General features: G+C 40.3%; 1 protein-coding gene across 1 annotated transcript in view; it reads right to left on the reverse strand.

Annotated features, from left to right (window-relative positions):
- The window catches only part of ube3d (ubiquitin protein ligase E3D), a 27,799-nt gene extending 8,490 nt beyond the window's left edge, over positions 1-19,309 (reverse strand). The window contains exons 1-9 of the mRNA XM_044208625.1: positions 19,001-19,309; positions 15,902-16,113; positions 15,299-15,389; positions 13,743-13,962; positions 13,101-13,173; positions 12,939-13,017; positions 12,318-12,426; positions 11,027-11,193; positions 7,716-7,854 (exon numbers count right to left, since the gene is read on the reverse strand). Of these exons, the coding sequence (XP_044064560.1) occupies positions 7,716-7,854; positions 11,027-11,193; positions 12,318-12,426; positions 12,939-13,017; positions 13,101-13,173; positions 13,743-13,962; positions 15,299-15,389; positions 15,902-16,113; positions 19,001-19,092 (1,182 nt within the window). The 5' untranslated portion in view covers positions 19,093-19,309. The remainder of the gene's footprint in view (positions 1-7,715; positions 7,855-11,026; positions 11,194-12,317; positions 12,427-12,938; positions 13,018-13,100; positions 13,174-13,742; positions 13,963-15,298; positions 15,390-15,901; positions 16,114-19,000) is intronic.
- Positions 19,310-19,455: the final 146 nt, after the last annotated feature.

The following is a 19,455-nucleotide window of genomic DNA, read 5'->3' on the forward strand; positions in this document are numbered from 1 at the left end:
ATCAATTAACCTACACATGCATGTCTTTGGACGGTGGGAGGAAGCCGGAGAACCCGGAGAGAACCCACGGTAACACGGGGAGGACATGCAGACTCCACCCAGACTCCAGATTGTACTGTACAAAATGATTTTTGTTCCCCAAAGCACAGATGTACTGTATCTCTATGGTCTGCTGATCAGCACAGCAACACATTATCTGCAATTACTGTCATCAAACAACAAAAAAAACCACAGGTGGTAGAGATTTAATCAACTTCGAAAACACACATGCAGATAAACAAAGCACAGAAAACAAATCAGCTCAGCACTGTCCTCTCTCTCTCTTCCTCCATCTGCTATCCTGGGTGTTTGCCTGCTGCAGACAATGGTTGCGCTCCACTGAGGGCTCTATATTGGGATGATGGACGAGGGCATTTGCCTCACTCAAGGCCCTGTCTTCTCTGTCCCCATGCCAATGTCCGCTCACCACTCAAGCGCATCAATGGTAATTCATACAAATGATAACAAACAGCAACTAGAGGTGAGCTGCTCCTAACACAACTCTGAGCTCCAGAAGCAGAAGACAAAGCGTGATAAGGAACAAGAGCAATGGGAGTCTAGATGGAGGACAGAAGCTGGCGCGTGACTGGAGGGTTGCTAGGTAGAAGCTGGGAAAATGAAGCTAGGGAAAGGGGGTATTGAGCTCCGCTCTCTTGTCGTTGAGCAAGGCACAAAACTGGAGCTGTGCAGAGGCCAACACAAGAGCTGTGGCTGCACTGGGCAGCCCCAAAGTGTGAATGTATGAAACTCAAGTAGATATATGCTGGAATTTTCTTGCTTAAAGCCCCTGAAAACTTTAAATCTACTTTTAAATCTTAAGTATTTTCTCTATAACATTAAATATTCATGACAAAATAAGCAACAAGCACATTTAAAGTTTGGGGGAAAAACATTATTAGTTGATATTTATTTAAGTGAGTTTATCACTTAAGCTCAGCTTATCTCCTCTATAGGGACTGTGTGTGTGTAGTTTGATCAGATTTGATTGACAGTGGCCTGGCAACATAAGCAAACAGCCCCACAACTGTCATCACATTTTGATTAAAACTGACTGGAGCACAGAAATATGTGCCATCACCTTTTTGCAATTGAGCCTCGCCCAATTCAAACCAGGGAGAAAGGCAAGAACATAAACAAAGAAATAAAGAAATCAAAAAAGAAGATAATTTAGAAACTGTTCCTTTTCTTTTCAACAGAATCTTTATGATTTAGGATAATGCCCTTATTATTAATTGAATTCTTTAATATGATTTGAATGAAGTGCAACAATATCATAACAATTGGTTTCTCTCCAGCAGTAAGTAAGGGGTTCATCCCAGTTGGACATGAGAGGAGGGATAGGCCAGAAATACTAAGACATCTGTGAAGTTCGTAGCTCACATGAATGGAGGATCATGGGATTATCAATATTTTTATTACATTTCGGATAATACCAGAGGGAGGCTAGAGAAATATACTTATTACTTTCAGCTATGATTTTTTGTTCTAACCACCTCCAACTACCTTCACAATGTCTTGTGTATGCCCATGATAGTGCATATCTGCCAGTATTGGATAGAAAATATGAATAAACCTCAGGTACACCTAAGCCATCCATGTTTCTAGAGATGGTAAGTTTTTTCAGCATTATTCTAAGTTTCCGATCTTTCCACAAAATCTTTGTCAGCATTTTTCAGTAAATAATTTATTTCCTTGAGAGGAACTGCAAAAAGTCTCCTCATGTTATTGGAGGCAAGATGGCCAGCAATGAAACCCACTTGGTCTATGTGAATTAAAGAAGGACCCGCATTTTCGAGGCACATTGCAAGCATCTTTACAAATATCTTAGAATCATTATTCAGCAGACTGAGAGGACAGAAATTATTCATCTGTAGATGGTCTTTGCCTGGTTTTGGTAACACAGAAATCACAGCTGAGCGCATGCTGCCAGGCACTGATTGATTAGCAATAATATCACTATACAATAAATTTAGAAAGGGGGACAGTGTGTCCTGGAGACATTTATAAAATTCAATAGTAAAAACATCCTCCCCTGGTGCTTTACCAGCAGTGAGCGCTTTAATTGCAGACTTTATCGCTGTCACAGAGACTGCCCTTTCCAAATACTCCTTATCAGTATTCTTCAACACAGGCAAAGACAGAGCCTTCCCTTAAATTAAGCTTACATCCCGACTCGTATAATTTTTTAAATAATCTCCAAAAGCCAAGTTTATTTGTTTTGGTTCATACATTAAAGACCCTTTACAGTTGTGAATGGCAGGAATCGAATATTTGCTCTCCATTTGTTTCAGCCTGAGAGCTAACATTTTGCCAGCCTTATCATCATTCTCAAAATATCTCTGCCTTAATCTATACAAAGAAAATGTTTCTTCATGCAAAGATGCTTGCAAATTCTGTAAGTAACATTGATTTTTTTTAAAGCCCCTCCCACCAAACCCACAAGTTGAACGGCAGCAGCAGGAGTCGGTTGCCCTGCCTGTGAAAACTCATGCCTCCTAGGGCTCGCTCTCCACAGCGAGAGCCTCGCCAAGACCCCAGACCCTCTCGCCACGACTGGTCCTCTCAAAGACGCCCCTCCAGCACTCCACGGCCCCAGGGCAGAGCCCGGGCTTCAGAGGCAGCTGCGACGCCGTCTAACAGTGGGATGAGAGGATGGTCCAGACATGCTTTTCAACTGCCTCAACAACACTCTGCTTCGGCAGTCAGGGGCAAGAAACAGCGGCGATTTCTTCCGGGAGGGGGGACGCCGTATTATTGGACTGTCACACCGACCTCTAATATCATGGAAAAGGAAATTAGACATGCTCAGCTTTGTGCCAGCGAAAGCAGCACGACTAGTACACCACACACGTTTGTTTCACTGTCATTAACATAATGCTTTCCCTAGCCCCTTACCTTAACCATCACAACTAAGTGCCTCTACCCATGGGGACCTCAATTTTTGTCCCCACGGTGACACAAGTCCCCATATGTTAGTGTGCATTCAGTCCTCACCAGGATATATGAAACACACACACACACACACACCATGGCATCAAACATAATGAGCCCGAAGCCCGGGACGTGTTCACACTCCTGTTTTTTTACTATATGCCATTGGTTTAGAGCTTGACTGAAAAGACGAAAAAACTAGCAAAGGCATCAGAAGACTCACTATTTTCCACTTGCTCCTAATGAGTACATTTGATGTTTTTGGAATCAACTGTTTATATTATGAGAAGCCACACAAAAAAGGTTCTCAGATAGTTTGTATTTAACAGTATTAAGATTACATGAAGCAGGTCTTTAAACTGGCAGCGATGCTGACAGCAGGTCTGCCCAGAACCCTTGATGATAATATTCTTAAGAGTATTGCAGTTCTTTGATCTCAATGAAATTCGTTGGAGCTTTAGCACAGTGAAATGTAAAACATCACTGTAAAGCCTTAGGAGTAATACATCTAGCTGCAGCAAGAGATAACCTTTGGTTTTATTTTCCATCTCTATACAACAGCTCTTTAGTTGAAGAAGGGACTTTACATAACAGGGGTTAATGTATTAAAAGGTTGTGAGACAATGAGGCTGGTATGATGAAGTCTTTCGAGCAAACATATAGCCTTTGATGCTCCGTTCTGTACCATTTGTAAAGACACCTCAGCCTCTTGTCATGGTTGATTTCAAGGGTCTGTTCACCCACCCCCCTTCTGTGATGTAATGTGGTAAGAAAATCGGAATGGAAAAAGGTGACTGGATGACAAAAGCTTATGCTGGAGGCAAAACAAGCATAAAAAAAAGTTCATGGAAAATTGAGTTGGTTGTTAAAAAAAGTTAATAATTAATAAAGTTCGAATAAAGTTGGCGAGGTGGGGAAGTGACAAAGATTTTAAAATTCACTGTAAAAAGTTATGTAAAGTGGCAGTGAGGTACTTAAGAAAACAGTTAAAAACAAAAAAATATGTAACAATATCAGCCCTTTTATATCGTCAAGAGAAGATATTCGGATGTAAACACTGATGAAGAACAGCATGACAGACCCCCTGCTCTGTTGATAAATTCCTCTTCTCATCCACTGGTCCACGTGCAATGAATCAAGACACGCGCATCTTGGAGGAAGTAATTTATTTCGATAAAGTGTAGCCGCTCCTGGTGGGAAGCTGTGTGGACTGCAGAACGACTGAGGCGACGTATGATCGATACATCTCGGTAGTTCTTCATTGTAAAACGCTGGATCAGTTTTTTTGGATCAGTTTCTGTCTAACCTACATGTTGTCTCTGTGGGAGTGAGGAGGAGATTAATGGGGGGTTGGTGGGTGGTGTGTGTGTGTGTGTGTGTGTGTGTGTGTGTGTGGGGGGGGTGTTGTCTGTTACCGGGCTCAGGAGTGACACTCGGAGCTTGAGCCACTTTACACCCCATTACACTGGCAGGCCCAGGGATGGAGGGCGGGGAACACAGCAGCCCAGACAACACTAGACATTCCACATGCAGCATAATAACAGGCTGGGTTATGGTGCAGGCTTTGATCTACTCACAGGGCTGGAATTAAACAAAAAAAAACAAAAAACCCACACATATATATATACACACACACACACACACACACACAACCTGCAAACTCTGGGTTAGTGCACTTATAGATGGGTTGGGCTGCTTGGGTTGGTACTCATATATTGTGCTGAAAAAGTGCATTGAGCAGTCAGTGAGATCCAACTTTAATGTAGTGGATATGACATAGTTTGGTTACAAATTTTAAGTTGCCAGTGTAGGATTTAGTGGCATCTAGCGGTAAAATTGCAGATTTCAACTATTTGAATACCGCTTGCTTTACCCTCCCCGTCCAAGCGTGTAGGAGAAACTACGGTGGCCGCGAAACTTGCGAAGAACGCGAATGGCCCTATCTAGAGCCAGTGTTTGGTTTGTCTGCTCTGGGCTACTGTAGAAACATGGCAGTGCAACATGGAGAGCTCTGTGGAAGGGGAACCTGCGCCCTCTGTAGATAAAAATAACTTATTCTAAAGTAATGAAAACACAACGATTCTTATTTTCAGTTCATTATACACTAATTAAAACATAGTTCTATTATTAATTATATTCTATTTCTGCCAATAGCGCCTCCTAAATGTTACACACCAGACATTAAATGTTGAACCGAGTATGCATGAAAGTAATTTTGGATTTCTTTTTAAATATAATTTATTTATCCCCAAACGGGATGCTGTCTTTTCAGACTGTAGAGGCTATATATTGCAGCTGTTAAGCCATGGCAGTGGCCCTGGTATTGTGCATGCTGGCACCTGGACCTGGCTCACCTAAATGTAATACATTTGTTATTAATGTTCTTAATTACACCTGTGCTTGTATGGTTGTGACATGAGTCTGGTGACCTCACATAACTCTCAGCATAGCTCCACTTCAATCTGAGCAGAGATCTAATCATCCAGAATAAGTGAAAGCACCTGTGTGGGAGTGCTGGGCCTTTAATATTTTTGTCTTCCAAATACACGATTTTGAATCGGTGGGTTAAATTCGTTAAATCCTGTGTGAAGGTATGACCACTCGTGTTGCTTTCCCTATTGGGACTCCACCCTAAGGCTGTATCATAGCCATTAAAAATATTGACCAAATGCATTAACACAATACAAAACTTTCCTTTAAATGAGATGGAAGTGATTGTGAATGGTAATGCTCTCAGGCCATTTCTGGTAACTCCAGATGGCCCCACGATCGCATTACCTTCCTGTCCTCTGCTGCCTATAGCACAAGCTTCTACTATCAGGAAGTGTTCAAGTGTGTCAATTTATCGCACTCTCTTTACTGCTGTAACCGCTTTCACCACCAGACAGATACTATGTCTTATGTTTGGGTCACTCCATCTGTAGCCTTCTCCATTTCAGTAGATCCTAATTTATCCCCCCACCAACTGCTGTCATGTTGTTACCTCAGAAAACAACAATACATATATTCCCCCCCCAAATAATAACATTGGCAGATTTACCACCCAAAATTTGCAGTCATTTTTGAAATGGTTCCTTTATTTCATACAGAGGTAGACAAAAGCAGCTTCTCATTTCTAGTTGACAACTGTCGATCTGTTGCTGGGAGATTTTATTAGCTGTAGCAGCTAATTAAGCTATTGTTAGCTGCATTAGTTGACTGAAAATGCTGGCTGCGGCTGACTTTTTAACTTTTCCAGCTGACTCATATTTAAACGAGAACCCTGTAAAAGGGGTCTTAAATATGTGCTTGATGGCTGCATACGTAACATCATGCTAAAAGACTGAGGCTAAAGCTGTCCCAGGAAAAAAAAGTCAGCACCCTCACTAGTTGGTGAAGACATGGAAATAAAGGAGCAGCATTGTTCTTGTGTAGAGCTAGTTGTCCCAGTATTAACGCTTTAAGTATGATAAGGAAAAATGTAAAATCTGACTGTAATTTCATTCTAATATAAACCTGTTTGGCTGCTTAGCTTACATACTTGTTCATATTTTCAAAAAGTATGTTTTCATTTTAAACAATAGGTGAGACGGCTTTTAGGATGAGGACTAACCAATGTTTTTGGTGAACATAAAGCTGTCTGGGAAAACCAGTTTGGATGGGATTGGGAGCGTAAACTTCCCCAAATCCAATAAAGAACAGGACAAAGCCGCTAATGTTAGCCTACACTGGCTTCCACACAGTAGGGAAGTGAATGTTTTTTTCTAACTCTTGGCCTTGAAGGTAATGCTAGGTTACTACTGTAGATAGTAAGCTAGTTAGCCAGGACATGCTAACCATTGCAGCTTAGAGCAGATAAACACACAGTTCAATGCATTCTTTACACTTTATCTGGTTTTGGAAAGGCTAAAGAAAGATACCACTCTCCAAACTCTTTAAATGCTGAGTCTCTCTCTTACTTTGTTATTTTTTCATTGAAAGGAAGTATTCCTTCTGCATGCATTACTCTAGTCCCTTTAAATGAACAAAGATTTCAAGGCTTCAAGTGAACACCCCCTGCCTAGGCTTACAACAAAAGAAGCTTCACATGGTCTACAACAGCAGATTTCCTTCTCAAAGATTTTCTCACGGTATTATTCCAGCTATTTTTTTAGCAGATGGAAAACTTGTTTAAGTGTTAAGAATTACTTCCTAAACTTTCTGAGCAGTAAGTGGAGGATAATGATGCTAATTACCCCTGTCACTATGTTTAAAAGGGCTAGGAGAATAGAGTTGTCAGCAAAGTTAACACCTCCTATTTTCTAGTCAAAGGGTTTTCCTTGGCAACTCAAGCTAAATATACACATTTTGCACAATTACAGGTGTATAGAAGCTGGAATAAGGCTGACAGAAGTAAAACCTTAAATTTGACCCACATAATCCCTAGAGCGAAGCTTTTAACTGAAAGCTCTGAATCATGAAGTTAATTAAGGCGGGATAAAAACACTGTCAAGCACTACTGAATAATGGAAAAACAAGGTGCTGTAAGTAAGAAGTTAAGTGAAATAAGTGATTGCTGTCAGCTAAAAGAGTCCATGCCGTGATGCTAATACAGCTTTTTACAAAAGATGAGGATAAATTAGAAGACTTTCAGCATCTCTGTGCTTATATTACACAGTATCAGGGTAAACATTTTACAAATATCAATAAAACATGTGGCTATGCCAAGGATCGACATGCCTTAGTCATCATCTGTTGCCCATTACAGTACAGAGTAACTGTCTCACCTTATAGGACCTCATGCAACGCGTAGACACAGGAAGCGCAGAGTTGCTGTCATCTATCACTTGCAGCAGCTCCTCACACACCTTCAGCGGCAGCACCACAGGATGTCCTATGGCATTGACCTCCCAACTAGTTACAATGCTGAAAACACACACAGAATAGAGTAGGACTGATTTATAGTGACTACCACAGCATTATACAACCAAGAATAGCTGCTGTAAATCCCATGTTGAAGCATTTGCCCTGACATTTTAATTAAGTAGTTTTTAACTGTAAACTGAATTAGATAACTAGGGATACATAAAAGTAGACTGAGTGTGTGTGTGTGTGAGTGTGTGGCCTCAATTTATGTCTGAGGTGTGAGACGAAAAGAAGAGGGGACTGAAGGGAGAAGAGGACGAGTGATAGAAGGAAGAAAGATTGATGCTCTGTCAGTGTGTGGTGCTGATCCAGTTTGTTTAGGTGACATTTAGCCATCTGTGCAGAAAAAAGGTCTTCTCAAAGTTTTTGCAATTCTACTTAAGACATCACACTGAAGAAACACTACTGCTATAGTTATGTTTATATGCATGGAAAATTTACTATTAGCCACTCAACAACTGGTGTCTTAATCGGGTTAAGCTGTTTACACAGCAAACCTAATCAAGTTATGCTGTATACGTATTGACCCAAACCATTCTACATCCTAATTCTTTGTGCATGGACATGTAGTTAATGTCGTCTACACTAAGGTTTGATTACTCATATATCAGAATGAATTCTATCGAAAAGGAGTCGCCCATACAATTTCCATTAAACTCAATTTCCATATCTATGAGACCTCATTCCTGTTGCACTGAACTGTGATGGTGCCTGCGACTTTCACTCAACTCATAATCAAGTCACTGCCATTAGTGACAAGCGTAATCCACTTAGGCATTGGCTCACTGATTCTCCAGCCAATTATTGGCAGTTTTAACAACACATACTGCAACCTCCAGCTGCAGTCGACTGTAACCGACTGTATCCTGAGCAAGAGGGCCACCATCCAGGGAATTCAGCTCCCCAGGCATAACATTTAATTTAAAAATGTCAGAGATGAGTGATGAAGGATGAATGGTAAATTATGTAGGGGGAAATGGAAGTGTGAGTAACACCAGCATTTAGCTTTGCAAGACTTGAGAGAAATGTCAGGAATGGGTGAAATTTAAAAAGCAGTTGCTCAAAGCACCTTAAAGCCTAGACTCTCAGCGTGTTTTGTAACTGACGAGGAGTTGGGGATCAATTTAGGTTTAAACAGTGAACAGAAAATAATAAACAGAGGTAGAGGGTAGGTGATAAATTGGTCCAGCAGATACAGTGGTGTGAGAAAGTGCCCCCTTCCTGATTTCTTATTTTTTTTGCATGTTTGTCACACTTAAGTGTTTCACATCATCAAACAAATTTAAATATTAGTCAAAGATTTTGTCTCGTCAGTCCACAGAGTATTTTAAAATAAATACTCTGTGGACAAAAACTGAACTTTTCAGAAGGTGTGTGTCCCATTACATCTGGCGTAAAAGTAACACCGCATTTCAGAAAAAGAACATCATACCAACAGTAAAATATGGTGGTGGTAGTGTGAATGTCTGGGGCTGTTTTGCTGCTTCAGGACCTGGAAGACTTGCTGTGATAAACGGAACCATGAATTCTGCTGTCTACCAAAAACTCCTGAAGGAGAATGTCCGGCCATCTGTTCGTGACCTCAAGCTGAAGCGAACTTGGGTTCTGCAGCAGGACAATGATCCAAAACACACCAGCAAGTCCACCTCTGAATGGCTGAAGAAGAACAAAATGAAGACTTTGGAGTGGCCTAGTCAAAGTCCTGACCTGAATCCTACTGAGATGCTGTGGCATGACCTTAAAAAGGCAGTTCATGCTTGAAAACCCTCCAATGTGGCTGAATTACAACAATTCTGCAAAGATGAGTGGGTCAAAATTCCTCCACAGCGCTGTAAAAGACTCATTGCAAGTTATCGCAAACGCTTGATTGCAGTTGTTGATGCTAAGGGTGGCCCAACCAGTTATTAGGTTTGGGGGGGCAATCACTTTTTCACACAGGGGCATGTAGGTTTGGATTTTGTTTTCCCTTAATACCAACCTTCATTTAAAAACTGCATTTTGTGTTTACTTGTGTTATCTTTGACTAATATAAAAATTTGTTTGATGATCTGAAACATTTAAGTGTGACAAACATGCAAAAAAATAAGAAATCAGGAAGGGGGCAAACACTTTTTCCAGATATATCGATATCAGCATTTGTGTTGCCTGATAAATGACAAGAAATTGCAGTTCAGAAATCCCAAAGATGTGTTCCAAAGATCATTTAGAAGTTTTATTTAGTTTATTTTTCATCGGTAAAATGTCCTGCTCAATACATATCTTGATAACAATTCTTTAAAATTACATTTGGGGATCTTTATCAAAAATGTTTATGTATGATATGTGATCATGTTAAAAATATGAATCTGGCTGATACTTTGTTGAATTTCTCAAATATCAATTCCGTATTGCTCTAAAAAGTCAGGCTGTAACAATTTCATTGGTTCATTCATTCATTCATTCATTGGTTAAAATTACCTCTGTACTCCAGTCAAAAGTTTCCTGTACATCACTCAGCTCATACAGTTTATCATGTCATTTAAATGCACTCTTACTGCTTTGACTGAGAAGATAAGCCATGCTCCTTTTTTTTTTGCCTCTAATTACTCCTTCTCCATCAGTCAGCCGGTGGGGTTGTCAAAATGGTAGAAACAACAAAACTTCCCCGTTCTGCCTTCACTCTACACGGCTGCAGGGAAGAGGAGGAGGACGGAAAAAACACAGAGTGCTGATTCAGTTGAAAATAATGAGAGTGGAAGGCCTCTCCAGTGGGGTGCTGCTGAACATGAAGAACCACATGCAGCACATCCACCTACACCTCTCTAATGCATCACAGCAAGGTACACGGAGCCTTGCGCCAGTCAAAAAAACATCCCCTGTATGTGCAACAAAGACGAGCGTAGCTTATGCAACTGACAACACTGAGATGATAAACACCTTTGATGGCAATCTCGTTCGCAAAATAATAGACAATTATGTCTGAGCAGGGACCCTTGGCGCAAAGTGTTCTATTAAGAACTAAAATCTGTTCACCAACAAAGTAGTCTTTCATCGCTCGCGGTGAGCCGAGACAGGTGGTGATTGAGAGGGTGCGTTGGAAAGATGAAAGGAGAAGATTAAGAAGAGGAAAACAAAGATTGAAGGGGGGGATGGGGGTTGGAGGGTGGAGGATGCGGTAAGTGTCCTCGCTTACTCTCTCTGCTGGATGCCTGTGTCAGAGCAGGCGGTGTAGAGGAGTTTCAGTGCTCTGGCAGCTCTGGTTGATGGACTGTGAAGAGCGGGGGAGCTGATAGACCTCTCACCCCCGACACACCTCTCTGGGACTGACGCTACGATGGAGTCACTGTTCAGCAGCCAGAGCTGCAGGAGGAGCAGACAGGTCACTTAACACTTGAGATACACATTCCGAATGTCACGCGAAGGAATCACACTCCACCACAGGAACTTTGTGCATCCACTCATGCATGCCGGGGTTAGAGTGATACTTTGTGACGATAATGTACTTTTAATGACCCTCATATTTTGCTTGGGGTCGCTCAATAAAGATACTCCTTCTATATCACTTTTATACTTCATGACTACAGAAAATATAGCATTACTTTCCAGCTGTAAAACATGTTTTTTCATATGCTGTACATTTGTGATTGGTTTTGACTATGCTTTCCATACAGCATTACACCTCCCAAATTATTGGAGTTTTATAGCAGTTTGTTCAAAAGAGGTCTATAACATATTGTACATCTCTGTCTGTGAAGGATTACCAATTTAGAAAGGTGGTGATTTTACAATTATTACTATTATTTGTTTCTCATACAACAATGAGGTAAATAGCATCCACCTCTGATATGATGCAGGTTATTTGAGTTTGTATACATTAAAGGATTTCATACATTTTGGCCCAATTTCACAGACAAGTATAATGACGGTGTTATTGCTGCTATCGTTTTTCAGTTTGTTTCAGTGAGGAGTTTTAATGTCCTACAGTTTAAAGTCTGCCAAGAACACAATTTGTGGAAAACTGGAATACATGGGACATTTCATATTATGCAAATGGTGAGACAGGATAAACATATCACCTGCCAGCTTCAGTTAAAATAATATCAATATTGGAATATAAACACATATCAGTCAAACACTAAAGCACTTTTAAACTCAAACTTAATGTAAATGATGTGCAAAAATACTACTACTACACAATACTACATTATGAAATGGACAATTCTGGTCCTCAGCATACTGCCCAAAACAATAGATTTATTGAACAATTCCAATGTCTTATTATTGCAGTGGTGTGTTCCTGTTGTTTTACAAAGAGCCACTTGTAATAATCCACTTGTAGCTGATTTTAAAGAAGCTACTCAAGCTGCTCAGCAACTCTAAAATCAATCAGCTTTTCATATTGCTTGAAGAACCTGGCATATCACGAGTATTCTATTTTTACAAAAATGTCTTGGGTTGCTCTGATTATGCCGGCTTGTTCTTACCAATAAGAAAGCTTTTTCATCAGGAGTCTGGACAGAGAAGTGGAAGGTGCTCAGTGAGTTGGACAGCCCCAACAGCCTGGCTGCTATAGCCCTCTCCAGGAAGAGAGATCTGTCGAAAAGAGACAATGTCCATTCATTTACATATATAGTCTTTTTAGAGCATATTGACTTGCAGTCATTTAACCTTCACTCACAGTAAAATAGAATGCAGCTATCAATGGCTTTTGGCAAGATGACACTGTGTTCATGTTTTACTTGCTCACCAAATGTCTCCAAGATAAAGTTATGGAAAAATATGTTAATTTTTATGGTCATGCGTATGCTGCTATTTTTCATTCATACATACAATTGTAACATTGCAATATTTTTGAAAAATCCTGAACACAATGCTGATATAAGTCATCCCCAAAGTTTCCGCAAAATCCAATCAGTGCTGTAATCAGTGGTGTTTTAGATATTGGGTGACAGTGACATACAAATGAACTAGAACTGACTTATAGTCCCTGTACTGATTTTACTGTGAGGGACAACAGCCACAATGGTTAACCTAGAGGGACTGTGTGTACTTTAACAGCTACAGTTTCCTAACTGTCTCCACAAGAAGTTTAGATAAAAACCTGCCTGTTAAGTGAAGCTTCTGGCTTTCTGTCTCCCACAGCGGGCTCCACCACCACCTGTGTGATGTACAGTTTCAGGTTTTCTGTAAGATACAACAGATAAAGGCTCATATACACAATAGAAAATAATGATTATTTATGAAAATCTTTTAAGAGTGATTTATACCTGGTGCGACAGCCTCTCCCAGCTCTGATGAACAGCTCTTGCAGGAGACGAGTGTCAGGCGGCGGCAGGGTTTCTGTACGTAACACAGGTAAAAACCAGAATATCATTCATGTACACCCATCTTTAACTTGGCTGTTTTAAAACCACAATCAATAGCCACTATAACCAGGATGGAAGACAGAGGAGGAGAGACAGAGAGAGATAAATACGGTAGACAGTCATTTGTTTTCTTACTCTTTTTTTATCTGCCTCTCTTTCTATTTCTCTCAGTCATGCAAAGAGTACCACTCGTACAGAGAATGACTAATAGAAGAGTAGGGAGATCAGTCCTTGTCTACAGAGTGCGAGAGTTTGACTTCACTGATGCAGCTGTCTGAGGAGTGTGTCTGTGTGGGTGAGTATACTGTATGATACGGCTATGAATACAATTTTTGCCTTTTGTTTAAAAAAAATCTGGTATTGATTGATTCTTACAATCTGATGGCCAACCACAGTAAACATTCTTTCATCCAGGCTTCTTTGTCTAAAACAAATCCTAGGTTTTCCAGGAATTCCAGAACTCTGAAATGCTGGTTTAAAGGCTTTGTCTTCCTTCTAAGAATAAAGAAGCAAACTGGTTGTTTTCCTTTGCACGTCCCTCACCTTTGGATCTTGACTGTCATCTGAGCCAACAGGGCTCACTTCCTCTGTGAGAGTCTGTGCGCAGTTACCATCTCTGGCAAGGAGGAGGAAGGTGTCGCCCAGTAAACAATCCCCTGCTCGGGGCAGCAGCTTCTTAGCGAACGGATCTGGGTGGCAACACCAGTCGTCCACGATAGCGTTCCAGTTGCCATTAGGGAGAGGAAGAACTCGTTTAAACACTCTGAGGAAGAGGGGAAAACCAAAAACAAAAAACAAAACCCAATTACGACTTTTCTTTCTATCATTGTCCAGAGATCTTTGGAAATTGTATTAGCTGTTGTTATCTCTCAATAAACAGAGTTTCCTTAGGGCCAGAGACTAATGTGTTAGCAAACAGTTACATTTTTACACATCCAGAAATTATGAAGCAATATTAGTATTCATTTGAAGTCATGTTTCTGGCTACCTGATCAATTTAAGTCCAATATTTACTCTTCTTTAAGTTCTGCTTTGGTTTCCTCTAACTTCTGAGGGAAATATCTGGCTATTTAGCTGCTAAATGCTTCACTATTTTCACCAGCTCGTCACTAACTTTGTCTGTCTGCATTTTGGTGCTGGGCAGCTCGCAATACAGTGGGTTTTTTTTTTTTTTTTTTTTTTTTTAAGAGATATTTAACTGAAAACAGCTGCATCCTGTGGCTAAAACGAGGTTGATGAGAGCCATGAGACTGATGAGCGGAAAGATGTTAAAATGCTCAGTAGGACTGAGCGGAACTGCAGACTTAGGTAATTTAATTTTTTTCACCCTAGAGCATTGGATTTATTGATTGCCGTTGGGATGATTTCAACAAATATAACAAAAATGCTTCTGAAATACATTACATACCCTAGCTTTAATATAAAAATACTGGTTACTCATTTTTATTCAATCCAGTAAATCACTTAGTATGCACCGTTTTAGGCTATACAAAGAAAACGTTCAGAGGATACTTTGTGATGGTTGCAGTCAATGGTAGCATTAGTACCTCTGAGCAGCCATAAAATGGAACATATTACTACAAAGCATAATGAGGCATAATGTTGCTGAAATTAGAACTTTTACCCCGCTCCAAGCACTTCTCCTGACATTTTTACTTTCCCCAGCCCTTGTTGAATGCAAAAAATATGTTTTTGCCAACTTTTACGTGGGTTATTGCTGAGAAACATAGCCAGAGGCCAAGGGTTTGGGTAATGCAGTTTTTGCAATTTTCAGCATGTCACATTGCTGACCAGAGAAAGCTACAAGCTTAAGGCAATAAGAACAACACCACTCCAGCTGAATCACCTCAAGGTAGGAAACACAATTGTTTTTTAATGGGTAGCGCAGACCTTTACATCACACTGACTCTAACTCTAACCCAGTCAGGTTGACAACTGTGGACTCCGCTCCAGCTCCATCCATCAGTTTCTCTTTCCCAGACTATCACTTCTACCGCTGGGCCACACCATCAATAAACACCCGCTCCTCTTCCTACGGAGGTGGGTGTAAACAAAAACCCATTTCCACTCATGCTCTTCCTCGTCAGTCTGCTCCTCACCTGTCCTCGAGCAGCCTGGTCATGCAGCCCTGGCAGAGGAAGCAATAAGTCTCGTTTGCCCGAAGTCTCTCCATCACGCTGTCAGAAGCCTCTGTGGAGCACCAAAGTCAAACAAATAAATGAGCCAGATTTGGTGAAAGGGTGGGTAACCTTGTACTACAGAGCACAAAATCGATAAAATACTGGGTGGCGAAGGTGGCTTGGCTAGGGAGTGGGCAATCAATCCGATTTTGATTGGATTTGCCACCGACTGTCCTTGGATGTAACTTATTCTCAGGAAATGCCAAAAGATGGAGTTTGGGGATATTATGCAATGACTCTGGGGTACACTTTTGATGATATGAGATCAAACCAAAACTTAAAGGGAGTATTCTCATGATTCTGATGATCAGTTGCTTGTGGGCCGTGGAGGATCCAGAGAGTAAAATTTACACCTTCACTGTCTCAGATGACCAAGTGGCTCAATCCAATTAATTCAGAATAGACAGCAAGCTCTAAATAGCTACCAAAGACTTTATTCTTGCCTTGGCACAGAGGAGTCTAGCAGAGCAGAGGGAGGCTGCACGTGTCTAGATGTGTTTCCATAGTTGTCCTGGACATTACCTTCATCTGTCCTTTGTGCGACAGTGATGCGCAGTCTGAAATGCAGCTCCTCTCCACAGGATTCTCCTGCATGTGTCGGAATGCAGGATCCTTGCTCGAAGGTCACTCCTTCTGGCAAAGTCAGGCTCAGCTGGCCTCTGGGAGTCCGGATGTGGAGAGAGGAATCTCCACCTGTCACGACCACGTCTGCAGGACTTCTGGCTACATCTTTTCTGGAGAGCAGATGCGAGCAGACGCTTTACGCACACAGGTTTAAGGGAACTCGTACAAGAAATAGAAATAGAAGAAATATGCTTATTTGTTGAGAAGATCAATACTTCTCATGTCTGTACGCCACATATGAAACTAGAGCCAGGAGACGATTAGCTTAGCTTAGCATAAAGACTGGAAACAGGGGGAAACACCTAGCCTGGCTCCTGTAGTCTTGTTGTTACCATGAGGTTGCCAGGCAACCAACAGAGACTCCAGGAAGTCACTGCTCCCAGCCAAGAAGAAGTCCTGCACATTACCCCTGTAAAACCACAACTTGTCCTTTTTACGCTTTGGTTTTTGCACAGATTAAACAAACCAGATATAACTTGTTAATTGATTAGTACTGGTAGGTGGATTTTGTTACCTTCTAAAACAGAGCCAGACGAGCTGTTTCCCCCCGTTTCCCGTCTTTATGTTAAGCTAAGCTAACCATCTGCTGGCTGTAGCCTTACATTGAACGGGCATACATGAGAGTGGTACTGGTCTTCTTATCCAACTCTAGGACGTTTTACAACCTCTCAACAGAGGAGGCTGGCTCATTTCGTAACCTCTGTTCATGATACTTAATACATAATTAGAGAACAAAAAGCCGATATCCCAAAAAACTTGGCAACATCAAATCAAACAAATATGAATTCAGGAGGATGTGTAATTAGTCAAGTTCTCAATTCAGTGATTAACGAGTCAGCCTTTAGTGCAGAACATAGACTGTATATAAATATGACAATATATAATTAATAAATATATATTTATATGCAGTCTATGGTGCAGGACAAAATCTGTTGTTTTCTCTGTCAAGTACTCTGGGTGGAGAGATCATAATATAAACATAAGAGTCCAATGACTGTTCTCTGCAGAACTGGGCCTACTAAAGTAAAGAACTATTACAAATAAAATACAATCATAAATACCACTTCTACCTCCTGCTGGGTGCTGCTGTCTCAGCTAAAGGAAGTATTGTTTCAATGACTGAGTTCATGAACACCACTAGCTGAGAGAAGCACTGTTTTAACTGGAAACAAACTGGATGCAGGCCGAGCACTTCCTCTGGTTATAGTGCTGTACTTCAAGGGATTTTGTTACATTGTTTTGTATGTATATTATGTTTTTCTTACAGCACTGGAAACATTGAAAGTGTACAGTCCTACTCTAAGTGGATGGTGGCTTTTATTTAATCTCCTTTTACGAGAAATGTTTAACTTCAGCTCTCCTAGTCTTCACATAACTTTCAGCTCTATATTAGTTGTACAAAATGTAGTTATATGTAGTGAGAACAAGATTCCTCCCGCTGTGCAGTTGGGTACAGAGTCACCTCTCCACTGTACAGTCAGTGCTTTGGGAGAGAGGAGAGGACCAGGGCTCATTCTACTGCCTGTCAAATCTCATTAACCCCATCTAGTGATGGTGGAGGTCAACTACATCTATTTTCAGCAAGCAGAGGCGCCGTAATCAAAGCTCATCTTTGCTGCAATATATCATTAGTTAATGAATTGATAATAATAATAATAATAATAATATAATATGAATAATCCTTTATTCTTATAGTACTTTTCAAATACAAGTTTACAAAGTGCTTTAAAAAAACAAGCATTTTGTTCTACTATGTGTAATTAAACCCTTTTGGCATATGCAGTCATGAAAACTGTACATCTTTATTTTACAACTCAGGCAGTTACACCAACTTATAATAGTATTAACTTCTATCAAATTCTATTTAATTAGCATGCCTTTACACTATGATATCCAGGCTATACTGTCTGTGTGAAGAAAGGAGACGCAGGGTACACTCCTGATAATTATCAGGCCCAAAAATTGTACCTAACGTATCCAAAATAAAAGCAGTCATTATGCAGAATTACCCCTTGCAGTGTTATATCATTATATTATAGGATCATTATTATATATGTAGGTGTACTTTAATGTTGTAGATTGTCAAGTTGGAAAAAATTAAACAGCGTAATATACTGTTGCATAGTTTAATCTATAATAATGCATCATATTTTATAAAGTGATCTTGTGTTTTGCACGTAAAATCTTAATCTGGAAAGTAACTAGTAACTATGGCTGTCTCTCAAATAAATATAGTGGTGTGAAAAGTACAACATTTCCCTTTGAAATGCAGAGGAGTAGAACTATAAGGCAGCATTCAATGGAAATACTCAAATAAGTACACATACCTCAAAATTGTTCTTAAGTACATGCACATAGTACTTAAGTAAGTAAATGCACATAGTTACCCCACCACTGATAAACACTCCACATGTACCATATGCAAAACCTCCTCTCATGATGCAATTAGCTACTTTTCTACATGTTTTAAGATACAATAAGCAGGAACCACAGTTTTACACTTAGTTCTACAGACAAGCCCAGTTTGTATTTCTCATGTAGCCTCTTTTACACATTTATGACATCCATCAAAATTAAAAGATGGCAAATAGGACTAATTTAATGTGCCACCTTTTATAATGTCAAGACAGATATATAGAGAGATAGATAGGTGTCTTTGAGGATTAGGGACATATCGTCAACATTAAAAATGTGGTAAGGGCTGCTACATGATGCAACTGCAAAGTGTCCAACAACAGTGGCATGAAACAAAGTGGCGAAATAACAGTAGCAGTAACAGTGGTTAGCTAACATTAGAGTTTTGAATATGTCAGTGAAACAGACACATAACATTTAGCAACTCATCTCGACGCTGCAGCATCAGTCCACATTTATTGGGCTAAGTTAGCTAATGCTCTTAGCTAGCCTAGCTTGTATAACTTGCCAAGAAACAGAATAATGTTACGTAATAGAATAATATGACCCAACTGTAACTGTTTAGCTTTCTATCATAATTACCCGACAATAAGTAGTCCACTCTGAAGCCTTTTTCTCAGCTCTATGAAGACTCCAACTCCATGTGGTTTGGCTGGCATCTCCGAGTCTGCCATTAACGCAGCGCAATATTCAGAAAGAATTAAAAAATAATAATAATAATTAAATCATGCACTAATAAAAACTCAGTGCGGCCAGGTGACGTTAGATAGCACTATAGCATCCAAAGTAAAACAAACATAAAAGCACATCTATCTGATTTAACCTAGCAGAATCCAGAGGTTGGTAGTTGGGTGACGATACAGCCGGTATCAAGTACACCATAGGAAGAGAAGAGCATCCGGTCAGACATTTCAAAATAAAAAAGTGTTAGTTCAGTTCATATAATAGCCTACAGGCACTGCCTATACATGCCATCGGCATCTGACATTTGATCTGTAATGAAGTGCCCGAGATGTTTTGTTTTACAAACACATAGC

The sequence above is a fragment of the Siniperca chuatsi genome, linkage group LG9 (assembly GCF_020085105.1).
Source record: "Siniperca chuatsi isolate FFG_IHB_CAS linkage group LG9, ASM2008510v1, whole genome shotgun sequence".
Lineage (NCBI taxonomy): Eukaryota > Metazoa > Chordata > Actinopteri > Centrarchiformes > Sinipercidae > Siniperca > Siniperca chuatsi.